The sequence below is a fragment of the Piliocolobus tephrosceles genome, chromosome 11 (assembly GCF_002776525.5).
Source record: "Piliocolobus tephrosceles isolate RC106 chromosome 11, ASM277652v3, whole genome shotgun sequence".
Classification (NCBI taxonomy): Eukaryota; Metazoa; Chordata; class Mammalia; order Primates; family Cercopithecidae; genus Piliocolobus; species Piliocolobus tephrosceles.
The window spans coordinates 102,825,195-102,846,919 of NC_045444.1; the positions used below are offsets into that span (position 1 = coordinate 102,825,195).

A 21,725-nucleotide genomic window follows, 5' to 3' on the forward strand; every position below is an offset into this window, starting at 1 on the left:
TTCACCATGGTACCGAGAATCCTCACGCAGTTCTGGCACAAAGCAGTTGCTCAATAAATATTTGCAGAATGGATGAACTAGAGATTTTATTCCCCTCGTGTGGGAGAAAGATAAAACAAGTTGATATCACAGTTTAAATAAAAGCCACCCACCAGCTTCTACAAGATATCCTGTGGTCTGTGAAGCTAGAACTTCATTTCCTGTGCCTTCCCTAACCACAGAGCCTAACTTTAAACGACAACACTTCAACATAAAAAAAAATTGAGGTGATGTTCAAATGCACTCCCAAGTAGCCTCACATTTTATAAAGACTTTCAACAATAAAACTGAAATAAAACTTATAGGGGTTAGCCCCAAATTCACTAGAAAATCAAATTAACCATAAACTCCCACCCATTCTCTTTGATCTCTTCCATTCTCTAAACATTCTGGTAAATTAATCCTTTACTACAATATATTAATATGTAGGAAGTGAATAGATGAATAGTTCTGAGGCTGGAAAGGGGGTGAAAAAAGGAAGCATTTATTTATCCTGAAAGGTGTTGATGTATTCACTGATATTTTTCAGTCTGAGAATAGGAAATACCAGCTTAGGGATTTGCCTTGCACCTTGAACATGTCCCCTCATCTCTCTGTGTCCTAGTTTCTTCTTCTTCTTCTTCTCCTTCTCCTTCTCTTCTTCTTCTTCTTCTTTTTTTTTTTTTTTTTTCTGAGATGGAGTCTTACTCTGTTGCCCAGGCTGGAGTACAGTGGTGTGATCTCAGCTCACTGTAACCTCCACCTCCCAAGCTCAAATGATTCTCTTGCCTCAGCCTCCCGAGTAGCTGGGATTGCAGGCACCTGCCACCAAGCCCAGCTAATTTTTGTATTTTTAGTAGAGACGGGGTTTTGCCATGTTGGCCAGGCTGGTCTCGAACTCCTGAACTCAAGTGATGTGCCCACCTTGGCCTCCCAAAGTGCTGGGATTACAGGTGTGAGCAACCATGCCCGGCCTCCAGTTTCTCACTTCTAAAGATCAGGGAAACCCGGTGGCTCAAGCCTATAATCCCAGCACTTTGGGAGGCCGAGATGGGTGGATCACGAGGTCAGGAGATCAAGACCATCCTGGCTAACCCGGTGAAACCCCGTTTCTACTAAAAAGTACAAAAAATTAGCCGGGCGCGGTGGCGGGCGCCTGTAGTCCCAGCTACTCGGGAGGCTGAGGCAGGAGAATGGCATAAACCCGGGAGGCGGAGCTTGCAGTGAACCGAGATCGCGCCACTGCACTCCAGCCTGGGCGACAGAGCGAGACTCAGTCTCGAAAAAAAAAAAAAAAAAAAAAAAAAAATCAGGAAAACAGTGCCTGCTCTTCCCTCCCACCATAGAAACAAGTGCTAGTGGCTCTGCCTGTGTGTTGGAAGATAAGGAAGCTCCTGAACCCACAAGATTTCTTCCAGACCCTCCAGTGGCTTCCAAATAAAAGCTCCATTCAATCAACAAAGATGGTTGTTGTGGAGTTACTGTTCCCAGGCAGGTGCCTCCAAGCACATCCAGACCTCTAGGCTCCTATTACAGAAAGGTCATTAGGACCAACCACAGAAAGGCTGGGCTTAAGAAGACTCGTTGCTAAAGAGGAGTAAGTACATCTCTCCCATCTCTGCACCCTACCCCACATTCTGGGTCTTAAACACAGAGGGTAATTTAAAATGCAATGAGAGAGAGACAGGATTAGGTTGAGTAGGAAGGAACACATTTCTGATGAGGAGAATCAGGGTTAATCTCTTACTGCCATATTTTGACATACACTTCCACCTGGAGAATTCCCTTAACTGCCTTGACTCCACCTACTCATTCTTACTCAACAACTCAAAGGCAAGCCCATGTGGGGTCCTTCTCCAGCTTTCTCAGGCATCACTAGTCACCCCTCCTGTGCGGTTTTTTAGCACGACATATGCAACCCTGGTCCACAGCATTCATTATGTCTTGTGGTTGCTCTCAGTACACTAGTCTCTTGCACTAGACTCCGAGCTCCCCATCTTATCTCTGCATTCCTGGGGTCTGACACCCAGTGGTGTTCACTCAACCTCTACTGAATGAATGGTCACTGATCCTTTTGCTGCCACTAGACCAGGTGGACCATAAAGGAAACGGACGACAGGACATTTTCATCTCTAAATCATGACCTTGGGGGATGGAAGATCCCTTAAGAGGTCATCAAGTTGATTTCCCTCATTGAGCAAGACTGGTGAATACCTGATGGGACTCACTCAGGTCCTCTCTGTCTTTGACTCTGGTCCTCAGCATAATTGTGCCCAAAGCTGTCTTGTCTACTCTCAGCTAATTCCACCTGCCTGTTTGTGAAACTTATTTCATAACTGTATTTTTTTTGTTGTTTTTTGAGACAGAGTCTAACTTTGTCACCCAGGCTAGAGTACAGTGGCGCGATCTCAGCTCACTGCAACCTCCCCCTCCCAGGTTCAAGTGATTCTCCTGCCTCAGACTCCCGAGTAGTTGGGATTACAGGCATGCGCCACCACACCCGGCTCATTTTTGTATTTTTAGTAGAGATGGGGTTTCACTATGTTGGTCAGGCTGGTCTTGAACTCCTGACCTCAAGTGATCCACTCGCCGCAGCCTCTCAAAGTGCCGGGATTACAGGCGTGAGCCGCTGCGCCTGGCCCTAATACTTGTATTTTTATCATCTTTTTATTAACCAAACAATATGGAAATTTTCAAGCACATATAAAAGTAGAGAGAACATTAGAATAAACCCCCCATGTACCCAGCACCCACCTTCAGCAATGACATGCACGATCAGTCTTGTTTTACTTATAGTCACTCGATTATTTTGAAGCAAATTCCAGCCTCATGTCAAAGACACACTTTTTTACTTGAATTGCATTTGTAGAAAGAATAAAAATTAATTTAAATCTCTAGGGTCACTTCCCAATAAGCGGATTTTTGTTTGTTTGTTTAGTTTTTGGTTGGAGGTAGAAAGTCCTTGAAATCACATCACGTACTCTTTCTGATACTCAAACAGATTTTTTATTTTTTTGGAGGCAAATGTGTAATGGATGTCAAGAAGCCAGAAATAAGGCAGCAAGTATTGCACAGAATGTCTGCATTGACTTTGCAAAGACCAGACCCTCTGGGTTCTCCCTGGAACAAAGATACACAAAAGGCTGGAGCAGCCAAATGGGCCAACCCCTGGAGTGCCTTTTTTCTTTTGTGTTAAAAAGTTGCATTTCGTGCAGACCCAGCCTACTCCCCCAACCCCTCAGTCTTCTCCCTCGCTCCTACCCACAAGTACACATACAGCAGAAGGGACACCTCTGCACACTCACTGGCTGCCTACACTCATTCACCTGCCAATGGCTGGTTTTGGCACTTGTTTTCCAAACCAGTTGAACTGACAGCCCCAGGACTAGAAAGCTCTTTTGGCTCCACAGAGGCTTAAATCTGTGGCTCCTAGAGGGATCACCATGGGATAAATCAAAATATACAACCCACCTTCCTTCAATGTGCGAAGGCACTTTTTTGGCGGGTTAGGAAGTGTTCAAGAACACTGCATAGTGGCCAGTGCTGTTTGTGTTGATGATCATTAACTCTGTTTATATGCTGAAGAGCCCATATTGGGGAACCTTTCCTGCCCACTCAACACTGCACTGCCCCGGTGTCAATCCTGTCGATCTCAAAGCATACAGTATGCTTACATCTGAGGAACTGCGTGAAGCATGTTTATCATCTGCTTTGGACAGAGGGGAAAGGAAACTATGACTTCTCAGGAGCCCGTTTCATGCACTGGGCTACGTATTGTCTTCTTAAATTCCAAAACAGTTCTATGAGGTATTTATTTTCATTAGCCCCCTGTGACAGATAGAGGACACTGAAGTTCAGAGGATTTAACTGATTTGCCTAAAGTCACACAGCTAGTAAATGCTACAGCCTGAATTCTAACACAGGTTTTTCTAGCCAGCAAATCCATGCTATTTTTGCTATACCAGTAATTCGCAATTATCCCAATTCTCAATAATTCGCAATTATTCTACTTTTATATGTGCTTGAAAATTTCCATATTGTTTGGTTAATAAAAAGATTATTAAAATACATGATAAACATGCTTCACGCAGTTCCTCAGGTGTAAGTATACTGCATCCTCTCCCCTTTTAAGTTAATTTTTTAACTTTTCATTTTGAAATAACATTAAATTTATTTTTTAAAATTATAAAAATAGGCCGGGCACAGTGGCTCATGTCTGTAATCCCAGCACTTTGGGAGGCCAAGGTGGGTGGATCACTTGAGGTCAGGTGTTTGAGACCAGCCTGACCAACATGGTGAAACCCCGTTTCTACTAAAAATATAAAAATTAGTTGGGCGTGGTGGCGGGCCCCCGTAATCCCAGCTACTAAGGAGGGTGATGCAGGAGAATTACTTAAACTGGGAGGTGGAGGTTGCAGTGAGCTGAGATCATGCCACTGCACTCCAGCCTGGGCAACAAAATGAGACTCCATCTCAAAAAAAAAAAAAAAGCATGAAGATTTCTCATATGACTTTCACCCAAGTTCCCCAAAAGTTAAATCTCAATTAACCATAGTACAATGACCCAAACGAAGAACTTAACATTGGTGCAAGTCTAGTAACTAATCTACAGACCTTATTTGAATTTCACCGAGGGTCCCACTAATGTCCTTTACGTGGTACAGAATCCAATCCAGATTATACAAAGTATTTAATTGTTATATCACCTTAGACTCTTCCAATATGAGACAGTTCCCCATCATTCTATATGTACACTTTTATATATACACACACACACTTTTTTGACATGGTCTCGCTCTGTCACTGAGGCTGGAGTGCAGTAGTGCAGTCATGGCTCCCTGCAGCCTCTGCCTCTGGGTCCAAGTAGTCCTCCCACCTCAGTCTCCTGAATAGCTGGGACCACAGGCATGTACCACCATGCTTGGCTAATTTTTAAATTTTTTTTGTAGAAGCAAAGTTTCACTATACTGCCCAGTGTGGTCACAAACTCCTGGGCTCAAGCAATCTTCCTGCCTTAGTCAGTCAAAGTGCTGGGATTACAGGAAAGAGACACCATGCCCGGCCTTTCCTCTATATCTTTCCTGATGTTGAGACTTTGGAAAGTACTGGCCAGTTATTTTATACAATCTCTCTAGACTCTTTTTAATATGCAGAAAGTATCACAAACCCTCAAATGACTGTAGTTATACTTTGAGTATCTCTTTGAGAATATATTTATTGACAAGCTACAGTAAATTGAAGGATGCTTTTGAGTTTGTTCCATATACATTTGAAAAATAGTAAGTATATCTGTGAGATCATTTTACTTAGCTACAGGCAATGGTTGGGTATATTTAGTTTCATCTATTCCTGACAGATGATATCATGGTAGCTCCTCCTGAGGTCAGCAGCCCACAATCATACACAGTCGAAGGCAGACATTTTCAAAGTTTGAAGAAAACAATAGAGAGCTTGTGAGGTCATACAAAAACACCAAGCACTAATGTTTAATGTATATTTGTGATTTTATTGTATGTTTGTATTCTACATTGTGCTAACATTTTCGCATTCATTATATCAGTTAACCTCACAACAACCTCTGGGATGGTACGGTTATTATCATTGCCATTCTACAGTGGAGAAAATTAAGATTCTGAGTCTATAAGTAACTTGCCCAAGGATACGCATCTACTGCACAGTAACAATGGGATCTGAAAGCAGTTCTGCCTGACTCTACAAGCCCTGTGTTCTTATCAACCTTGCTAGTTTTCTACAAAAGCATCTCTGACTCCTTGCTTTCATTGTCCTTGTGCCAGGAACATTTTTCATTTTCTATTTCCCAAATTCTTTTCCCTTTTCAACCTTTAACGTCCAGTTTCTAGGCCATTCTTCTAGGGAGGCATCTGCTATAGATGGAAGGAGGAATTGGATTTATATCAGCCCCAGGTGTGACTGGGGCATCATAAGGCATAAACGAGGGCAGCAGAACTAGAAGAAGCTTGGATATTCCAGAGTACAACCTCCTCTTTTTATAAAAGAGCAAATAAGAACAATAACTAGTAATACTTATTGCATGCTTAATGTGGGTCAAGTGGTGTTCTAAAAGCTTGCCATGTGTTTTCTCATTCATTCACTCACTCTACCTTTATTGAGGTAGAGACTCCTAGAACTCACCCATCTCTGGAAAAAAAGCCTTCATCTTTTTGCTGGCACCTAGAAGGATTATACTCCCCACCCCTATTGCTGTTAGGCAAAAACATATTCCTAGACCCAGCCAGGGAGTTGTAGGCAAAAGTGATATGTCAGTCCTGAGCTGAAACACTTAGTTGTTGGGGCTTAGTGAGCTGTGAGGGATGGAGCTGTGTACCATCTGTTGCCCTGCTCTGGGATCTAGGGGAAGGAAACCAAATGGGGAGAAGTGGGAAGCGAGCCCCAGATTTGGCTTCACTCAAGAATACCCTGAGAACATAATTCAGGAGTGGGAATTTATGGTTGTATTAGTCAGGGAAATTAACATTAGCTGGGTAACAGACAAACCCCCAAACTTCAGTATCTTAACACAATCAAAGTTAGCATTTCCCTCATGTCAGAGCCCATGTTGGTCAGACTTTTCCATCTTGCAGCTATCCCATCTAGGACTTAGAGTTCTCAGATCCCTGAGGCAGGGGAGAAGAGAGATGCAAGAGGCATCCCTTCCTGCCTCTGCCATGGGTGACACATGCCTCTTCTTTCCTAGTCATATGATCCTGTTGTAGCCAAGTACCCCCATTTTTCTACAAAAAAGAGAATGAATTATTATTTTTATTATTTTTTCCTCTTATTTTCTCTTTTCTCTGTTTTTCCCTATTCCCCACTTCCTACTTAGTCCTTTAGAAAGGCAATTATAGCTTTTCACCTCCTGTTCATCAGGCTCTCCCTACAGGGCAAGTTCACCTAACTATGTACTTAGAAGCTTGAGTGGAACTCACCCACCAGGAGGTTGCCTCAAGAGACAACAGTCAATCTACAACCCCAGGTATGCCCACTACAAAACTCTCTCCCACCTGGAAAGCTTCAGTCACATTTACAGTCTAGTTCTGCTCTTGAAGATGCCAGCTGTCACCAGCTTGACCACCCAGTAGATAAGGCACTGAAATGAGTTATGCAGACCTCCACCTGCTTGCTTCCTCCACTGTGTGTCTTTCATGCTGAGACCCCTTCTAAAAGCACCTGATTTCTGCTCTAAAAATGAAGTGGTACCCTTAAGGCAAGAAGCCTGTCCTTCTTCCCCTAAGCTAGCTTTGGAATAAAAAGTCACTTTCTCCATAGCAGATCTTACTCTTATTAATTGAACTCTGCCAGCGCTGAATGACTGAACTTGCATTTTTGATTACATCATACCCTCCCGACTAACTCTCCTCTCCTCCTCCTTCGGGGCCCACACCTCTGTTCCTTGTTCCAGAACCTCAGGTCTGGTGGACACATGTCTTCTCCCCATTTGGTTTCCTACTAATACACAGTATTCCTGAAGTAATCACCTACTTTGGAATTCTCAAAGCCAGAGATTGAAAATGCAGATCCCAGGGCACTACCCTGGGATCACAGCCTGGGACTCCACGTATCATCTCCTTCCTGAAGCATTCTTGATGTCCACAGATGTTTCAAAACTACTTTAAAGTGTAGCCAGGTCAGAATAACTTCAGTCACTTATGCTTTTTGATGTATTCATGTACCATCTATACTATTATTTTCTTCAAACTTAACATTTGCCTTTAAATGTCTCACATTTCTATTTCAATAAATTTATTTCTAAGGGAGACTTTTTGTCACTGCCATAAATGAAAGACTGATACCATTTGCCATAAAAAGAATAGACAAACTCTGGGACATCCATGCGATGGAATATTATTCAGCGCTAAGAAGAAATGTGCTATCAACCACAAAAAGGCACTGAGACATGGAGGAAGTTTAAATGCATATTACTAAGTGAAAAAGCCAATCTGAAAAGGCTATACACTGTCTGATTCCAGCTATATGACATCCTGGAAAAGGCCAAATATTTTGCCAGGAGATCGGGAGTGGAAGCAGGGAGATGAATAGGTGGTGGAGCACAGCGGGTTTTTAGGTATGATACCATACCATAGGTTTTCTGTGTGATACCATAATGGTGAATACATGTCACTATATGTTTGTCAAAATCCTTAGAATGTACGATACCAACAGTGAACCCTCATGTAATCTATGGACTTTGGGTGATAATGATGTGTCAATGCAGGGTCAGTTGTAACAAATGTTCCACCCTGGTGGAAATTTTTTTTTTGCTTTTGTTTTGTTTTGTGGAGATGGAGTCTTGCTATGTTGCCCAGGCTCGTCTCAAACTCCAGGGCTCAAACGATCCTCCCACTTCAGCCTCCCAAAGTGCTGGGATTACAGCATGAGCCGTTGTGCCTGGCCAAAGTACGGGATGTTGATGGTGGGGTAGCAGGGAGTACATGGGAACTCTCTGTACTTTCTGTTCAATTTTGCTGTGAACGTAAGGCTGCTCTAAAAAAATGAAGTCCATTAAAAAAAAAAGAATAGACACATACAAATATAAACAAAACAAAGTAAGAAGTTCTAGCTAAAATAAGTGCATGTCCGAAGATCTGAGTCTAATGCCTTCTTTCTTTGTTTATAAAGCAGATTGACATCACTAGAAAGGTGTTAAATACAAATTATCACTAGGGTGAGATTTTCTCCTAGATATTATCATGAAGCATGAGAGCAGACTGAAAAGGGAACAACATTCTTACCTGGGGATCAACGTTATTTAACATCATGTCTGTCTGGGGCTGTCCATCCCATCCCAGGTTTTCAGAAACACCAGTCCAAGGAGGACCTTCAATGCAAACCTCTTGCTTGCATATTGGGCAAGCATTTCCTCTGCAACTTCCTCTGCATGCTTGTCTGCATGCATGGTCTGCCCCTGACCTGTAGGGACTCAAAGTCCAGGAAAGTGTCTTTCTACATATTTCCTGCCAAGCAAAGAGTGCTGCTTCATAAAGATCTGTCAGGGACCTGGTGATGATGGAGATGGATAAAGACAATGATGTTGGGAGTGAGGGACCCAAGGAAGAGAGGACAGAGTTCAGCTGAATCAGACAATACAGAGGCAGAAAATCTGCTAAACAGAGGCTGGTCCAAAACACCCATCCCTGATTGTCAGTCACAAAAACAGCTTGGGGTTTACTGTGACGGAAGCATAGCCTTAGACATCTGATTTTTTAAAGACTTCAGTGAGAGAGGGTAGTAGGAAAAGCAACAGTGTGATCTGAGGGCTCCATTCCAGATCTCCGAGACACACTGGTAGGATGGGGTAAATATCACTCCCTTTCAGTTAGCAGCTATTGTGTGCCTAGATCTTTAATGCATCATGTCAATTCCTTACAAATGTTCAAACTCAGTATTTTATCTCTGTTTTATAAACAATAAAATCTAGGTCCAGAGAAGTTAAATAAGTTGCCCAAGACCACTCAGCTGGGAAGGGCCCCAAATGGGAATGAAATCCATGTATTTTGGACTTCAAAGCCCATGTTCTTCCCATCATTCTGCAATAGAATAAGGAAATGCATGCTAGCCAAACGGTCTCAAGCCAAGATAATGATCACTATGATTACTAGGACAAGAATCATCGCTATTTATCATTATAGAAACAGTAAATGAGGTTGGATGAGATTGCAAGGGGTCATCCACACCCCCGTTGCTTGGCCTTTTAGTTTATACACATACGTGTGCACACATGCGTGCACACACACACACAAATATGTGTTCCACCACACATATACGAGGGACCAAATATAGCACTATTAATCTGGAATGAACATGTGCAAAAAGCAGGGGGAAAGGATTAGCAAATAATGAGTTCCTACTGTATGCAGAGCCCTATGCTAGCCACTGGGGTGGCTTCAAGAGGGTTCTTTCAGACATTGATGTTGATTCTGTTCAACCACATCCAAAACAGTCTTTCCATAAAGGAGAAAAATTACTTGATCTGTCCTTCTCAACACCTCTATGGACAGGTCCTGCAAAAAACCTCATGAGTACAATTCGCTGGGTTCAGGACTGGGGCTCTTGTATCCCTCTTGTGAGTCATGAGGTCATTCTTGGATCACAGAGTTGGATAGAACCTATATTTGGAAACTCCCCTCTTTCTTTCCCTGACAATTTGCATCTACCTGGATTTCAAATTGTAACTTACTCAATTTTGCTATTTTGTCATGAGACAGTCAGCCCCAGGTACACCTCACCTTTGCTTTTACCATACACAGAATGGGGTATCAAATGTGTACTATATGTACATGTAAACTCTGGCTTACATATGATGCATCTCGGGAGGGGGATGGTATGCAGCTTGGGCCATACAGTATTTGCTGGCCAGCTCCTTTACATCCAGGCTTACTTCCAACTTGGCTTCCTTCCCAGCAAACAAGCAGCAGCTCGCTCATCCCCACACTCCTTTGAGTGTCTCCTCTCCCTCCAACCTCGTCTCCCTCCCCCATCTCACAGGCCACAGCTGGACTTTTCCAGCATACCAGCTGGAAAAAGGGGCAGAAAGAGAGAATCCTAATATCTCTCCTTTTTCTCTCCCAGCCTCTTGTGAAATCCATATTTTGTAACTTCCTGCCCTGCTAGCCTTAAGTAACTTTCTCGATGGGAGCCTCAGCTAGAAGCCACATCCAATAAATTGGTCAACTCACCCCAAGCTGATCCTGGTAAGTGAAGGATTACTACCAACTGAACACTGTGTAGAGAATCTTACAAACAATTGATTTGAGAACTGCTCCGCAACTGCCAAGACACAGGCATCTCCCTTCCTCTCGTTCCCAGTTCTGCCTGTGAAAGTGAGACAGATGCATTCAATGTTGTATTTGTGCTTATGCGTGAGCAAGTGTGTACATGTAAGACAGCGATATCTGTGAAATAGCCTGTAACCCTGTGGTGGGGTTTTAACATCCTTACCTTATCTCCCAATAGAGAATTAGAGTTTTGGTAAGAGCCTTGAGTGAAGAAAAGTTTCTTGGAGCTTCCAATTTAAGTAGGACCAGGACTGACAGAAGTAGGAACTGAAAGCTCACAACTCTTGGGCTTGTGAAAATGGGCTCCCCCTTTCCCAGGATGGTTTTGTATCCTTGGGTCCATGATGGTGTCTGTTTCCTATTGGCCATGAAGCGCTTGCTCTCCCATCATGATGTATGCATGGTAAAAATTTACAATTGCAGCAACAATATGGCTGGCAACACCTTAGGATTTCTATGAACACAGGACAGAAACTGTTCTTTCTAATCTTTGCTGAAGATATATTTGTATATGCCATGTAACGTGTTTACTGAGCTTAGATGTCCTGAGATAAGATAACCCCTTGAATTGGAGAAGGTGAAGGGATCATCTCTTTTTGCTTAGATTAAAAATCTCCCAGACCCCAAAATTATCTTATTTATGAATTCCAACTCCCAAGCTCAGAAGGGATCTTGAGGATTATCTAGTCCCAGGTTCCCATAAGATCCCCCTTCTAAGGCAGCCTATAAGATCTTGGGACAGCTTTCATGGAAAGTGTTTGGACGAACGGAGGCAAGATGGTGCACTTCCAGGTTCTTCATCCCCACCCCCAACTCTTCCCGCGCGCGAAAATGCAGCCCAGCCGGGAAGGTGCAGATCAACTGGGCATGCGCCAGGTGACGTCAATCCGAAGAGACCAAGATTTACCTGGTCGCACCTGCGGAACGCCCCCCGACAGGCCCGTGCCCCGCCTATTGCCCTCCCACTCCTAGAAAAGCGGCTCACGGCCAGTGAGCCACGTGGCGTTCTCACAGTCCCACTGCTGTAGGGATGTCGGGGCTGTGGGAAGTCCGTCCGAGAGCCCCACCGGGGGACTCTGCCGGCCTCCTTTGCCGGAGGCCGACAGACTTCTCCCCCACACCTTAGGTTACCAAAAATAAATGTGCAGTTTTGCTGTTACACTTGCCTACCCGCTGGTTCTTTTGTGCCCGCTCTCGGCTGGTCTTAGAAAAAACAAATCAGAAAGTTTGTATAATAGTGAAACCCAAGTTTACTTCCCTGGAAATTCTATCACTATAGAAGGCACTGCCCTGTGGACCCTTTCTTCTGCAGAGCACATCTTTGGCATTTGACGCCACTTTTTCCCTAAATGTTCTCTTTTTCCCAGTTCTCCTACCTATGAACCTGCCCACTGGATGAGCTCCAGAGGCTGGTCCTTTCAAGAAATACTCATAGAGCATGAAGCAGGTGCCAGGTACTGGGTTGAGAGCCAATGATCCAGCAATGAATGAACACACACAGTTCACTTCCTCCAGGGATCTTATAGTCCCTTTGCAGTGCTCCCCTTAGACCCAGACAAGATAACCCCTAGCTCTAGAGGACCCCACTCTGCTCCCCCTTCAGCTGAACCTCTCCCCACAGTGTGAGGAGTCTGCAGGGTCAAGGAACCTCACCTGTCTTCTGGAATATGCTCCAATTACCTGGAACTCTGGAATTCCTGTCCAGAGAGCCTTGAACTTGCTCCCAGGACCTGCAGGACTCTCTTCTTTGGATCCATAAACTGTTCCCTCCCTGGCCCAAGGGCAGGGATTGAGGCAAGACACCACTGTTTGGGGGATGGTATGGACAGAGCTTGGACAAGCCAGCAGGACTGTCCATACACGTGGGTCCAAGGCTCATTAGTACCGGCTAGAGTCAGCGTTGGAAAGATAATCAGAATGTCTTGTAGATCAAAAGATAGTTATCCCCATTTGACTAGCACAGAATCCAGAGACATCTAAAAGTTCTAAATACAAACCTGTCTCCCAGGTTGTTTTCAAGGAGTATTTGTCAGGAAAGGAGGATAAAATATATTTTAACAGTTTGTTAGCTGGATTTACTGCTTTTAAATATTTTGGCCCATGGTATGTGAGGTTCCATTTACACTCCTGCCCCAGGGCCTGTAAATGTGAGGGATGGGTCTCTTCTATGTGGAAGACAGATACTAAATAACCACACAAAGAAATGTAAAATCAAACCATAGCACTAAGATGACTAAGTATACCATTTAAGTCTCTTCTAAAATACTCTGCTTGAGCTCCATTCCCAGGTTTTCATTGCGTCTTAGGATCTCCAGATTCCCCACGCCCTGAAAAGCCATATCTTATTCCCAACTAACTGAGACACTGACTAGACCATTTCATACAATTATTGCCCTTTCTGAATACAGAACTCCAGGGAAGCCAACCCCAGAAGAATAAAAAGGCAGATTAAGCTTGCTAAACTTTTCCAGATACACGTCCTACTTTCCATTAGGGCCGGAACAGGTGGCCTCCTACCCTAGCTTCTGACTGCCATGGTGACATTCTGACTGCACCCACCTCTAGGCACTCCACAGCTGCCTAGCTGGGAGGCGGATTCGCCTGTTTCCAAGGTATCCATGTGTAGAGTGCCTGGAGGTTGTTCTACAAAGACAAAATCTGCCTATGGCAGTCAGATGTGGGGGTGGGGGACACACATCTCTTCTGCTTCCGTCTGTCCAACCTCAGCCTGGCAGCCTAAATCTATTTCTTCTCACGTGGTCTTCGGCAGCAACAGAGAAGTCTTCTCTAACTAACTATAGATAAAGTTGCAAATTCCCCGACTTGTCTTTTTCAATAGGCACCCTGCCCACTAGCTGCTTTTAAACATACATCTCTTTCTTGTACCTGATATTACTGTAATTCACTCAGCCTCACTGTCTGTGTGTTCTTGATTTCTATCAGCCCCTGTGATGTCTGGGTTAGATTGTGACACTCCCAGAGGGCAGGACCACATCTACCCTACATCTCTGGACCTTGTCCAGCAGAACAGCAGGCAAAAGGTAGGTGCTTAATAAAGACTTTGATGATGGAAATGGACAAGCTGCGCTCTGTGCCTAGAGCATTGTAACTCTGCAAGAAACAGTGCACATACATGCCACAATCATAGTGGCTTCCTGACAGCCTGTGGGCTAGGGCACACTTTTCCTTTTAAACAAGGCAGGAACAGCACTCTCTTGAATCTGAGATAGTAATAATAACAATAACAAAATGCTATGATAGCACTGCTCTTATAGTATTGACTGATTTGATGCTCAGAATAATCTTATGACATAGGGACTATTACTATTTTTCCAGTTGTACAAATGAGGAATCCAAGACACAGACAGGGTGTATAACTTGTTCAGGCCTACAGCTGGGGACATCTGGCTTCAGAGAGTTCAGATTATCCACAATGGTACATTGTCCCACAAAGTGGGCTAGTGCAGCTTCAATGAAAAAGGGAGAGTGAGGGAGTTTTGAGCTGGAGTCTGGTTCTACAGTCTCATGGGTCCTGACCCCTGCTCAACATGAATGAATGGTGGAGAGGAGAGAGGCTACTCAGTAGCTTTTTAGCATGGAGCCAAGTAGGTTCTCAGAGCAAGTGTTCACAACTATCCCTCTCTCAGTTCTTGTCTTCTCTTCCATTCTTCCAACATACTAAGCTCATTCACATTCACGCTTTTGAACTTGCTATTTCCTCCACCTGAAATGCTCTTCCCCTAGACCTATGCATTGCCGGGCCCTTCTCATCATTTAGGTGTCAGCTTAGATGACACATTCTTAGGAAGACTTTTCCTGATTACCCTATCTAATGTGGTGGTACCTTTCCTACCGCCTCCCTTTCATTCCTTTCTAACTCATTTTCCTTTTTAAATTTCATCACGGCACTTAAATCACCTTATTTACTTACTATTTTACTTGTCTATGTATGGTCTCTACTAGAATGTCAGCTTCAGGAGAGCAGAAATCTCATCTGTTTTGTTCACTCCTGAATACTCATGCCTGGAACAGCAACGGGCACACTGTAGGTGCCCCCAAAAAATTGTTAAATAAATGCATGCACCAATGAATGGATGCAAAGTCCTTTGTAGATAGGTGCAAAGGTGAAACTAGCTGGATTCTCTTGTTCCTCACCACAGATATTGCAAGCCCTTGGCAGGAAAAGATCAAATATTCATTTTTTAGGCAGTTGTTTAGCCCCTATAGCAGTAGCAAATGATTGGGGTGATGGGGAGTGGGGAGGTGGGGGTCTGCTTAATTCCTTTGTTTGGGCAGAGATAACACCAAGACTTTCAGCTACTAAGACTGCAGACCACATTTCCTCCAGGGCCATGTGTAGACAGTTGCTGAACAGCTCTCTCCCTGAACAGAAACTAAAATACAGAAATTTTAGCTTTCTCTCTCTCTCTCCCCCATTCCCCCTTCCTTCTCCTCCTCCTCCTCCTTCTCTCTGTCCCTCTCTTTCTCCTTCCCCTCCGCTGCTGTTGCCCCTCTCTCTCTCTCTCTTTCTTCTCTAGAGTTTCCCTTATCTTCTCTCCTTTGTCTCTTTCATAGAAATGCTGTGGAAAAAAAAAAAAAAAAAACAAGAAGAAAGTGGGAAACTGTATTCTCCACACCTAATGCAGTACTCACATTGCTCTTATTACTGCTATAACACAATCCCATTAAAGCCTCTTGGTTCCTGCACAGATAAAGTAAACTCCCAAAACATAATAATCATATGCAGGAAGTGCTTAATTTGATCCAGTCTTAATGCAGACTTGGCCCCCTAATCCTCCCACATAATAGAGCCCGTTCCTTTACTGGTGTTAGCTTTTTTTTATTCAATGCTTTATTTATGACACATCATCAAAATAATGAACAAGAAAGGAAAGCTTCTAACCTCTGACCAGATCTTGTATCACATGAGGGTATTTCACAATATTGCCAATGTTTTTTTCTTTTTCTTTTTTCAATAAAATACAGCTTTCTGCTTATTATATATAAATCCCTTCCAAGATATTTTTTACACTTGTTTTCTCCTGGATTCTCCCAACACACCTCTGAGGAAAGGAGAGGGGCATGAAAAGGTGTCTCCAAATCATGTAAGTTGGAAAAGCAGTCCAGAGGCATAAAGCTATTTGGAGAAGTTCACACAGCAGGGGAAATATTATCGCAGGGCACCTCCAAGTCCTGCTGTTTTCTAGACACAAGAGTGCTCTTGCCAGAAGCCACACTCCCAGCCCCTGTGACATGCAGACCTGAGCACATATGGGAGACAAAAGAAATGACTTAGGAATTTAGGAAGCTAAATAATTCTTTCTTTTGAAAAGTATGAAGTACTTGATGGTGGCAAGAGCCTGATATCAAAGTGAGGCACCCTCTTGCTGTCAGCCAAGCCACTCTATCCCATAGCTCTGATGGAGCCTGGTGCTGGAAGTAGAGAGAAGGACTGAAGGAAAGGCACTCTGGAAGTTTTTTCCTAACAGAGTTTTCAACTCTGGACAACACTTTATTGGATACTTAGGTAATCTTAGTCATAAGAAGGAAGAATCCAGCCCCCAGCCTCTCAGAGACATTTATTCATACTGAGATCTATATCACTTCCCCTCATAATTCCAAGCTGTAGCTCCAGGAATCGCTGGTCCCTAAAGTTCTTTGTCCACTGAAAGCAAAGCAAGAAAATGAATGAAAATGCCAGCTAAGCCTGTGTCTTACAGAGCACACCCTCAGCAAGAACCAGAGCCAGTCAAAGCTTGGCATGGCATCCTGCTGCACTGCCACTTCCTCAAGGAGTATCCAGAAGTCTTCTCTGCACTTCAGGAAACTACTGAAGAAGTGGCTGATGGCAACACATAACCTTGTCCACTTTGCAATTGAATATTCCTTCTGCAGCATCACTTACTGGGTGAGCCTTTCTATCTGTGATTCTTTGGAGAAGTGTTGCCACATTCTACGGTTCTTGAAGAATGTACACATGCTATCCAGCACTACTGACACTAGACTGTAGGTGAACTTAGGAGAGGTGTTTGTGAAAATCTGAATGAATAGGGTAGGGAAAACCTGCCAGACTTGGGAAAGCTGTGGTCCATGAGAGAGTTGGCATTCCCTATCCTGGATGGGGAGCATTTAAGGGATTTTCTAAGTCAATACACTTTAGGTCTGAAAAGAGAAATAACAAGATACCTTATTCCCTACTCCAGTCCTTTAAACTCACTCTCATTCCTATTTACCTGCCTGTTTTCAACATAGAAAAATTTGAGTCTGCCAAGAAGTATCTCAGCAAACCATTTAGTCTTGGACCTAGAATCCCTCTCCATTTCCTCTTCAGTCGCTAGAACATAATGCTGAGGATGTCAATGTGATATGAAGGAAAGTTGTCCAAAGTGAAAGAACAAGCTTATTGGATTTCAACCTATGAGAATAGGAAAAGAGAACAAGATCTCGGCATACTCTCAGAGCAGGAAGAAGTTGGGATATGGGACTGAAGATGGGCTAGATGAAATGTTACTAACAACAAATAGATAAAAGGATATCTTGGCGACCAGTGTGAATGTACCCCCAAGTTTCTTCACTCCATTACTTCTAGATCTTCTATTCTGAGGATGTTTGTGAAATTTGGAGATGGAATTGGAGACACTAGCATTGGAAGGAAAATGCAAAATCTAGAACACAAACTAACCACCAAGCAGGCTCCACCGGGAACCAGACACTCATTGGGCAAACTTAACCACAAGAAACATCAATGAGGGCTCTTAAACATAGAGTCCTCATACTAGAGGCAACATAATGGTTCCCCAGGGCAAGCAGGCGAGTAGCAATCTGCAAGACCTGAAAATACCACAGGAAGCAGGAGAAGAGAAAAGGGGACTCACCTGTTCTGGCCCCTGGAAGCAGATGCGGCAGAGTGGGGTCCTCATACCACTGTCCAAGCTGCTGCCCAGTGAATAACGATCCTCGGTCTTCTCCTTACAGAAGTCATCTGAGGAGGCACTGCTGAGCAGTGAGGCAGGTGGCTCTGTGGCTGGGCCACCCCAGTCATCTTCCACAGAAGAAGGTGGCAAGGGCGGTGGAGGTGGCACAGGAGGGGGCTCCCTGCCCACCACTTCTCGGGGGCCCCTCCAGCCTGCCCACCCCCCGGCGCCCAGAGCCGGAAGGGTGTTGTTGTTGGCCGCCAAACCGGGGGGCTGGGGGTCGCCGTGCATGGGCAGGGGCGCTTGAGGAGGGCGCCGCAGTAAGAAAACCTTCAGGTCATTGAAGAGCATGCGGCAGCGGCACTTGAGGAGACCCTGGTGGCGCAACATCTGGGGGGCTGGGGCGCACAATCCACAGCAGTACCAGCCGCAGCAGCAGCACCACCACCACCAGAGCAGCCCACACAGGGGCATCAGCATGTGCCCGTGGAAGGAGAGAGCCCAAGAGGAGTGGCCGGAGTCTTAAAAGAGGGGGACAGGACAGGTTTAGGGGTCCACAGTGGATCTGTGTTGTGGGGGCAGTCTGCTTTCTCACTGGCTTTTCGTACAACCCCTCCAAGTAGCAAATAAATTGATCCCAGGACTGAGAAGTGTGAGTCACTGGTTCTGAACTCCACCTGCAAACCCAATAACAAAAAAGTTTCTCTTGCCCTCACACACCCACCCCAACCTCCAACTTTGTTCAGTGTGTCTCCTTTCTGCCTTTGACCTGAGGACACTGGTAGGAGCAGAGGGATTGAAGTGTGGTGAAGGGGCCACTAGAGCCTTAAGATCAATGTCGAATTGTTTAAAAGTTCCCCGGGAAAGGATTATTGGGTTCTTCTCAAATTCCTAGGCCGTGAGAAATATTTCTTTTATATAAAAGGGTGGGGACAATTGTAAATCAAATTTGGAGTGGATTGAACTGGGCTTAGAGAAAACTAGCTCAATGAAGAATTGAGGACTGCATGTGTGAGAGAGAAAAAATCGTTCTTCTCAGGTGGTAGGGGTTAGGGGGAGTCAAGGTAGGGGAGGAGAGAAGATTGGGAGAAGTTTTAATTCTCCTGGGCAGAAAACTGGGGCAATTAACCCCCAGAAGCACCAGAGTTGCTTTTAAGAGAACAGTTGGGTCGGGGAGGGGGGGTTGCAGGTGAAACTGAGCTAGGGGCTTGTGCTTCGCCTCTGCAGCCAAAGGGCTAAGCAGAAGAGGGGAAAGCCAATTAGGAGAAGGGAGGTAAAATAGAGGGTTGGGAAGGAAAAAGGATGGGAGAAAAAGAAAAGATCGTTTAACCCTTGCAGAGGCGCCTCCTTCCTGAGCGTGAAAATCCTGGCTAGAGGAAGGATGTGTGTACAGGGGTGAGAGGGCGGTGGAGCAGAGAACAGGGGTAGAGGAGAGGGGCGTGTGGGAGAGAACAGGAGAAAGGAGTTACATTATCTCAGCCCCCAGCCCACCCCTGCTGCAGTCGGCAAATCCGTGGCCCCCTCCCCTCGGTTCCATCAAAGGTCCCTTCGCGCGAGGGGCAAGAGCCGAGAGAAGGGCAGGTCCGGGCGGGCGAGTGGCCTCGCCTTCTCCTCCTCTTCCTCCTCTGGGTCGCGGTCGCCCTCCTCCTCCGGCTCCGGGTCGGCCCGCGCCCGCAGCTGCTGCTGCGGCGGTGGAGGCGACTGCTGCTCGGCGTCCGGATGTCTCCGGGGCGGGGGCTGCTCCGGCTCGTCCTCTGGCTGCTGCCCGCCGTCCGGCGCGGTCGCGACTCCGGCCTTCATGATCCTCCTCCTCCTCCTCCCCCTTCCCTGGGGGCCAGCCCTGAGCCCCCGCGCCCGGGCAGCGCTGCCATGCAACCAGAAGCGAGGCAGGCGTGGGGGTGGGGGCGGCTGGGGAGTGAGGAAGGGGGGTAATAAAAAATGAAATAATACTAGTGGAATAATTCGGTTCTCAGTCAGGCAAGAGTGCTTCTGAAGGGTGGGGGCGGAGGAGGGCGGCTGCCGGGTCTGCTCGGCAGCTCTGCCCCCGCTACCCCCACCAAGGGCGGCCGCGGCCCGCTCTCCGCCCCCCCACCCCGCCCCTTCCTCCTCTCCGCCGCCTCAGGCTGGCTGGGTTCGCTGTTGCTACCTCTCCTCGCAGATGCAACGAGGTAAGGCTTGTTTGCGGTGCCAGCTGAAGGTGGGGAGGGGGAAGCGAAGCAGTGTGGCCGAGGTGGGAGGCAGCCGGCACTTGGCTCCAGCTTGGTCCTCGCGACTCCCCAAAACCGTATATAAATATATCTCTTATAAAAGCCGAGAGGAAGCAAATCAGATTCCAGGCTGCTGCCAGGTGTTGTCTCGTCTTCCGCCGTTGCTCAGCACCCGCCGCTGCCCCCACTGGCTCGGTTCCCAAAGGGGTGGTGCTGGAAGGAGGTGGCGGGGCGGCTAGCTGACCGTCCGAGAATTGGAAACAAGGTTCTTGCAGCGAGGGAGGCTCTCGGCTATCTCCGCCGCCGGTGCCGCGGCCGCCGCTGCTGCATTCAGCACCCCGGGCGAGTGGACAGCTCCCACCCAGACCCCGCGCGTCACGCTAGTGGGGGCCTGACGCAGACGCCGCGGAGGGATGGAGGAGGGAAAGGGGATGAGAGGAAAAGAAGCTGGAGGGAGAGGGAGCAAGAGGAGGAGAGACTGTGCGAGGCAAGGGGATGGGGAGGGACCAAGGGAAAGGGAGGTAACCAGGAGAGGGAGGGATTGAGGAAGGGAGGGAGGAGGAAGCAAAGTGAAGAGTAAAAGAAAGAGAAAGGCCACGGGGAGGGAGGGGAGCGATTCAGGCAGTAACTCTTGCGTTTTCCTCAGCAGGAACGTGTCGGTGTGGAAGGTCTGGTTGTAGACTCTCTGCCCGCTGTCCACTAACACAGTTCCCCTCATTGCACATACAAGACACAGACACCTCTCGACCAGAGACCGTTTCTCTGTTCACATAAACATTTAAAGTAGATCTCAGTCTGCAAGGTTTCGAGGAGATAAAGTTTTGTGACTTCCACAATGAAGCTGGGACTTGATGGAGATTAAACCCCTCATGACTAAGAGCTCATGAGAAGGAAATGCTTCAAATGTTCAAACAGGGAGGAGGATGCTAGTACCATTTTTTTGTCAGCTTCTTCGTCTAGAATTTAAGCTCCAACTGACAGAGATAATTTTTTAATTCATTTGATCCCATGTGCCTAAGTCAGTGATGGTGTGTAGTAAGTGTTCAATGCATATTTGTTGAATGGCTTGTGGCCACCATCACCACAGTCATCACTACTATAAGTCACAGTCCTCTTTCAATTGTGAATCATAAGAATCCAGAGCAATATTTCATCTTCGTCTTCACCAATATCCCCAGCCTCCTCCCTATTCAAGCCTTTCACTGAGCCGCTGACAAGAGGTAATTTGAAATGGATTTTAATTTCCTCTCCTACTTCTGCTACTGACTTATGTCACCCTACCCTATTTTTCTCAAGGAGTTTCTAGTGAGCAGCAAAGTGTCCCTAAATGTGAAGAGCAAGAAAAAGCAGGAAACTTAAAGTGGGCTATATATAAAACCTCAGTATTTGCAGCTGTAGAATTTGGTCATTGAAAACTTAGGATTGCTTTTTTTTGCCTTTCCTTATAAACTTCCCCCCTCCCACACACACACACCCCTCTAGGACCATAGAGAAGATATGCCAGTGATTCATCCAAACAGCCGTGGTAATGCCTTTAGAAATATTGGAGCCATAGACAGAGTGGCATGCAAAATTTCTGCAGCAAAATATCACTGGAATGAAGTTTAGTCCAATGAGTCATAAGAAAACTACCCCTTTGCTGCAATCTCTATGAATGATTCATTCCTACAAGCTCTAAGGAGAAAGGACCTACATCTCAGTCTTGGTTAACCCAGCATGGATACTTGTCTGAATCATGCCCCAGGACCCACCATGGATGCTGAGACCCCGCCCAAGGTGGCTGGTTTAAAGAT

General features: G+C 45.7%; 1 protein-coding gene across 1 annotated transcript in view; it reads right to left on the reverse strand.

The window, feature by feature from the left end:
* MARCHF4 (membrane associated ring-CH-type finger 4) overlaps positions 1–20,414 on the reverse strand; it is a 114,880-nt gene extending 94,466 nt beyond the window's left edge. Inside the window, exon 1 of the mRNA XM_023217290.3 lies at positions 17,687–20,414. Within this exon, the coding sequence (XP_023073058.1) occupies positions 17,687–18,205 (519 nt within the window). The 5' untranslated portion in view covers positions 18,206–20,414. The remainder of the gene's footprint in view (positions 1–17,686) is intronic.
* Between the last annotated feature and the right edge of the window lie 1,311 nt (positions 20,415–21,725).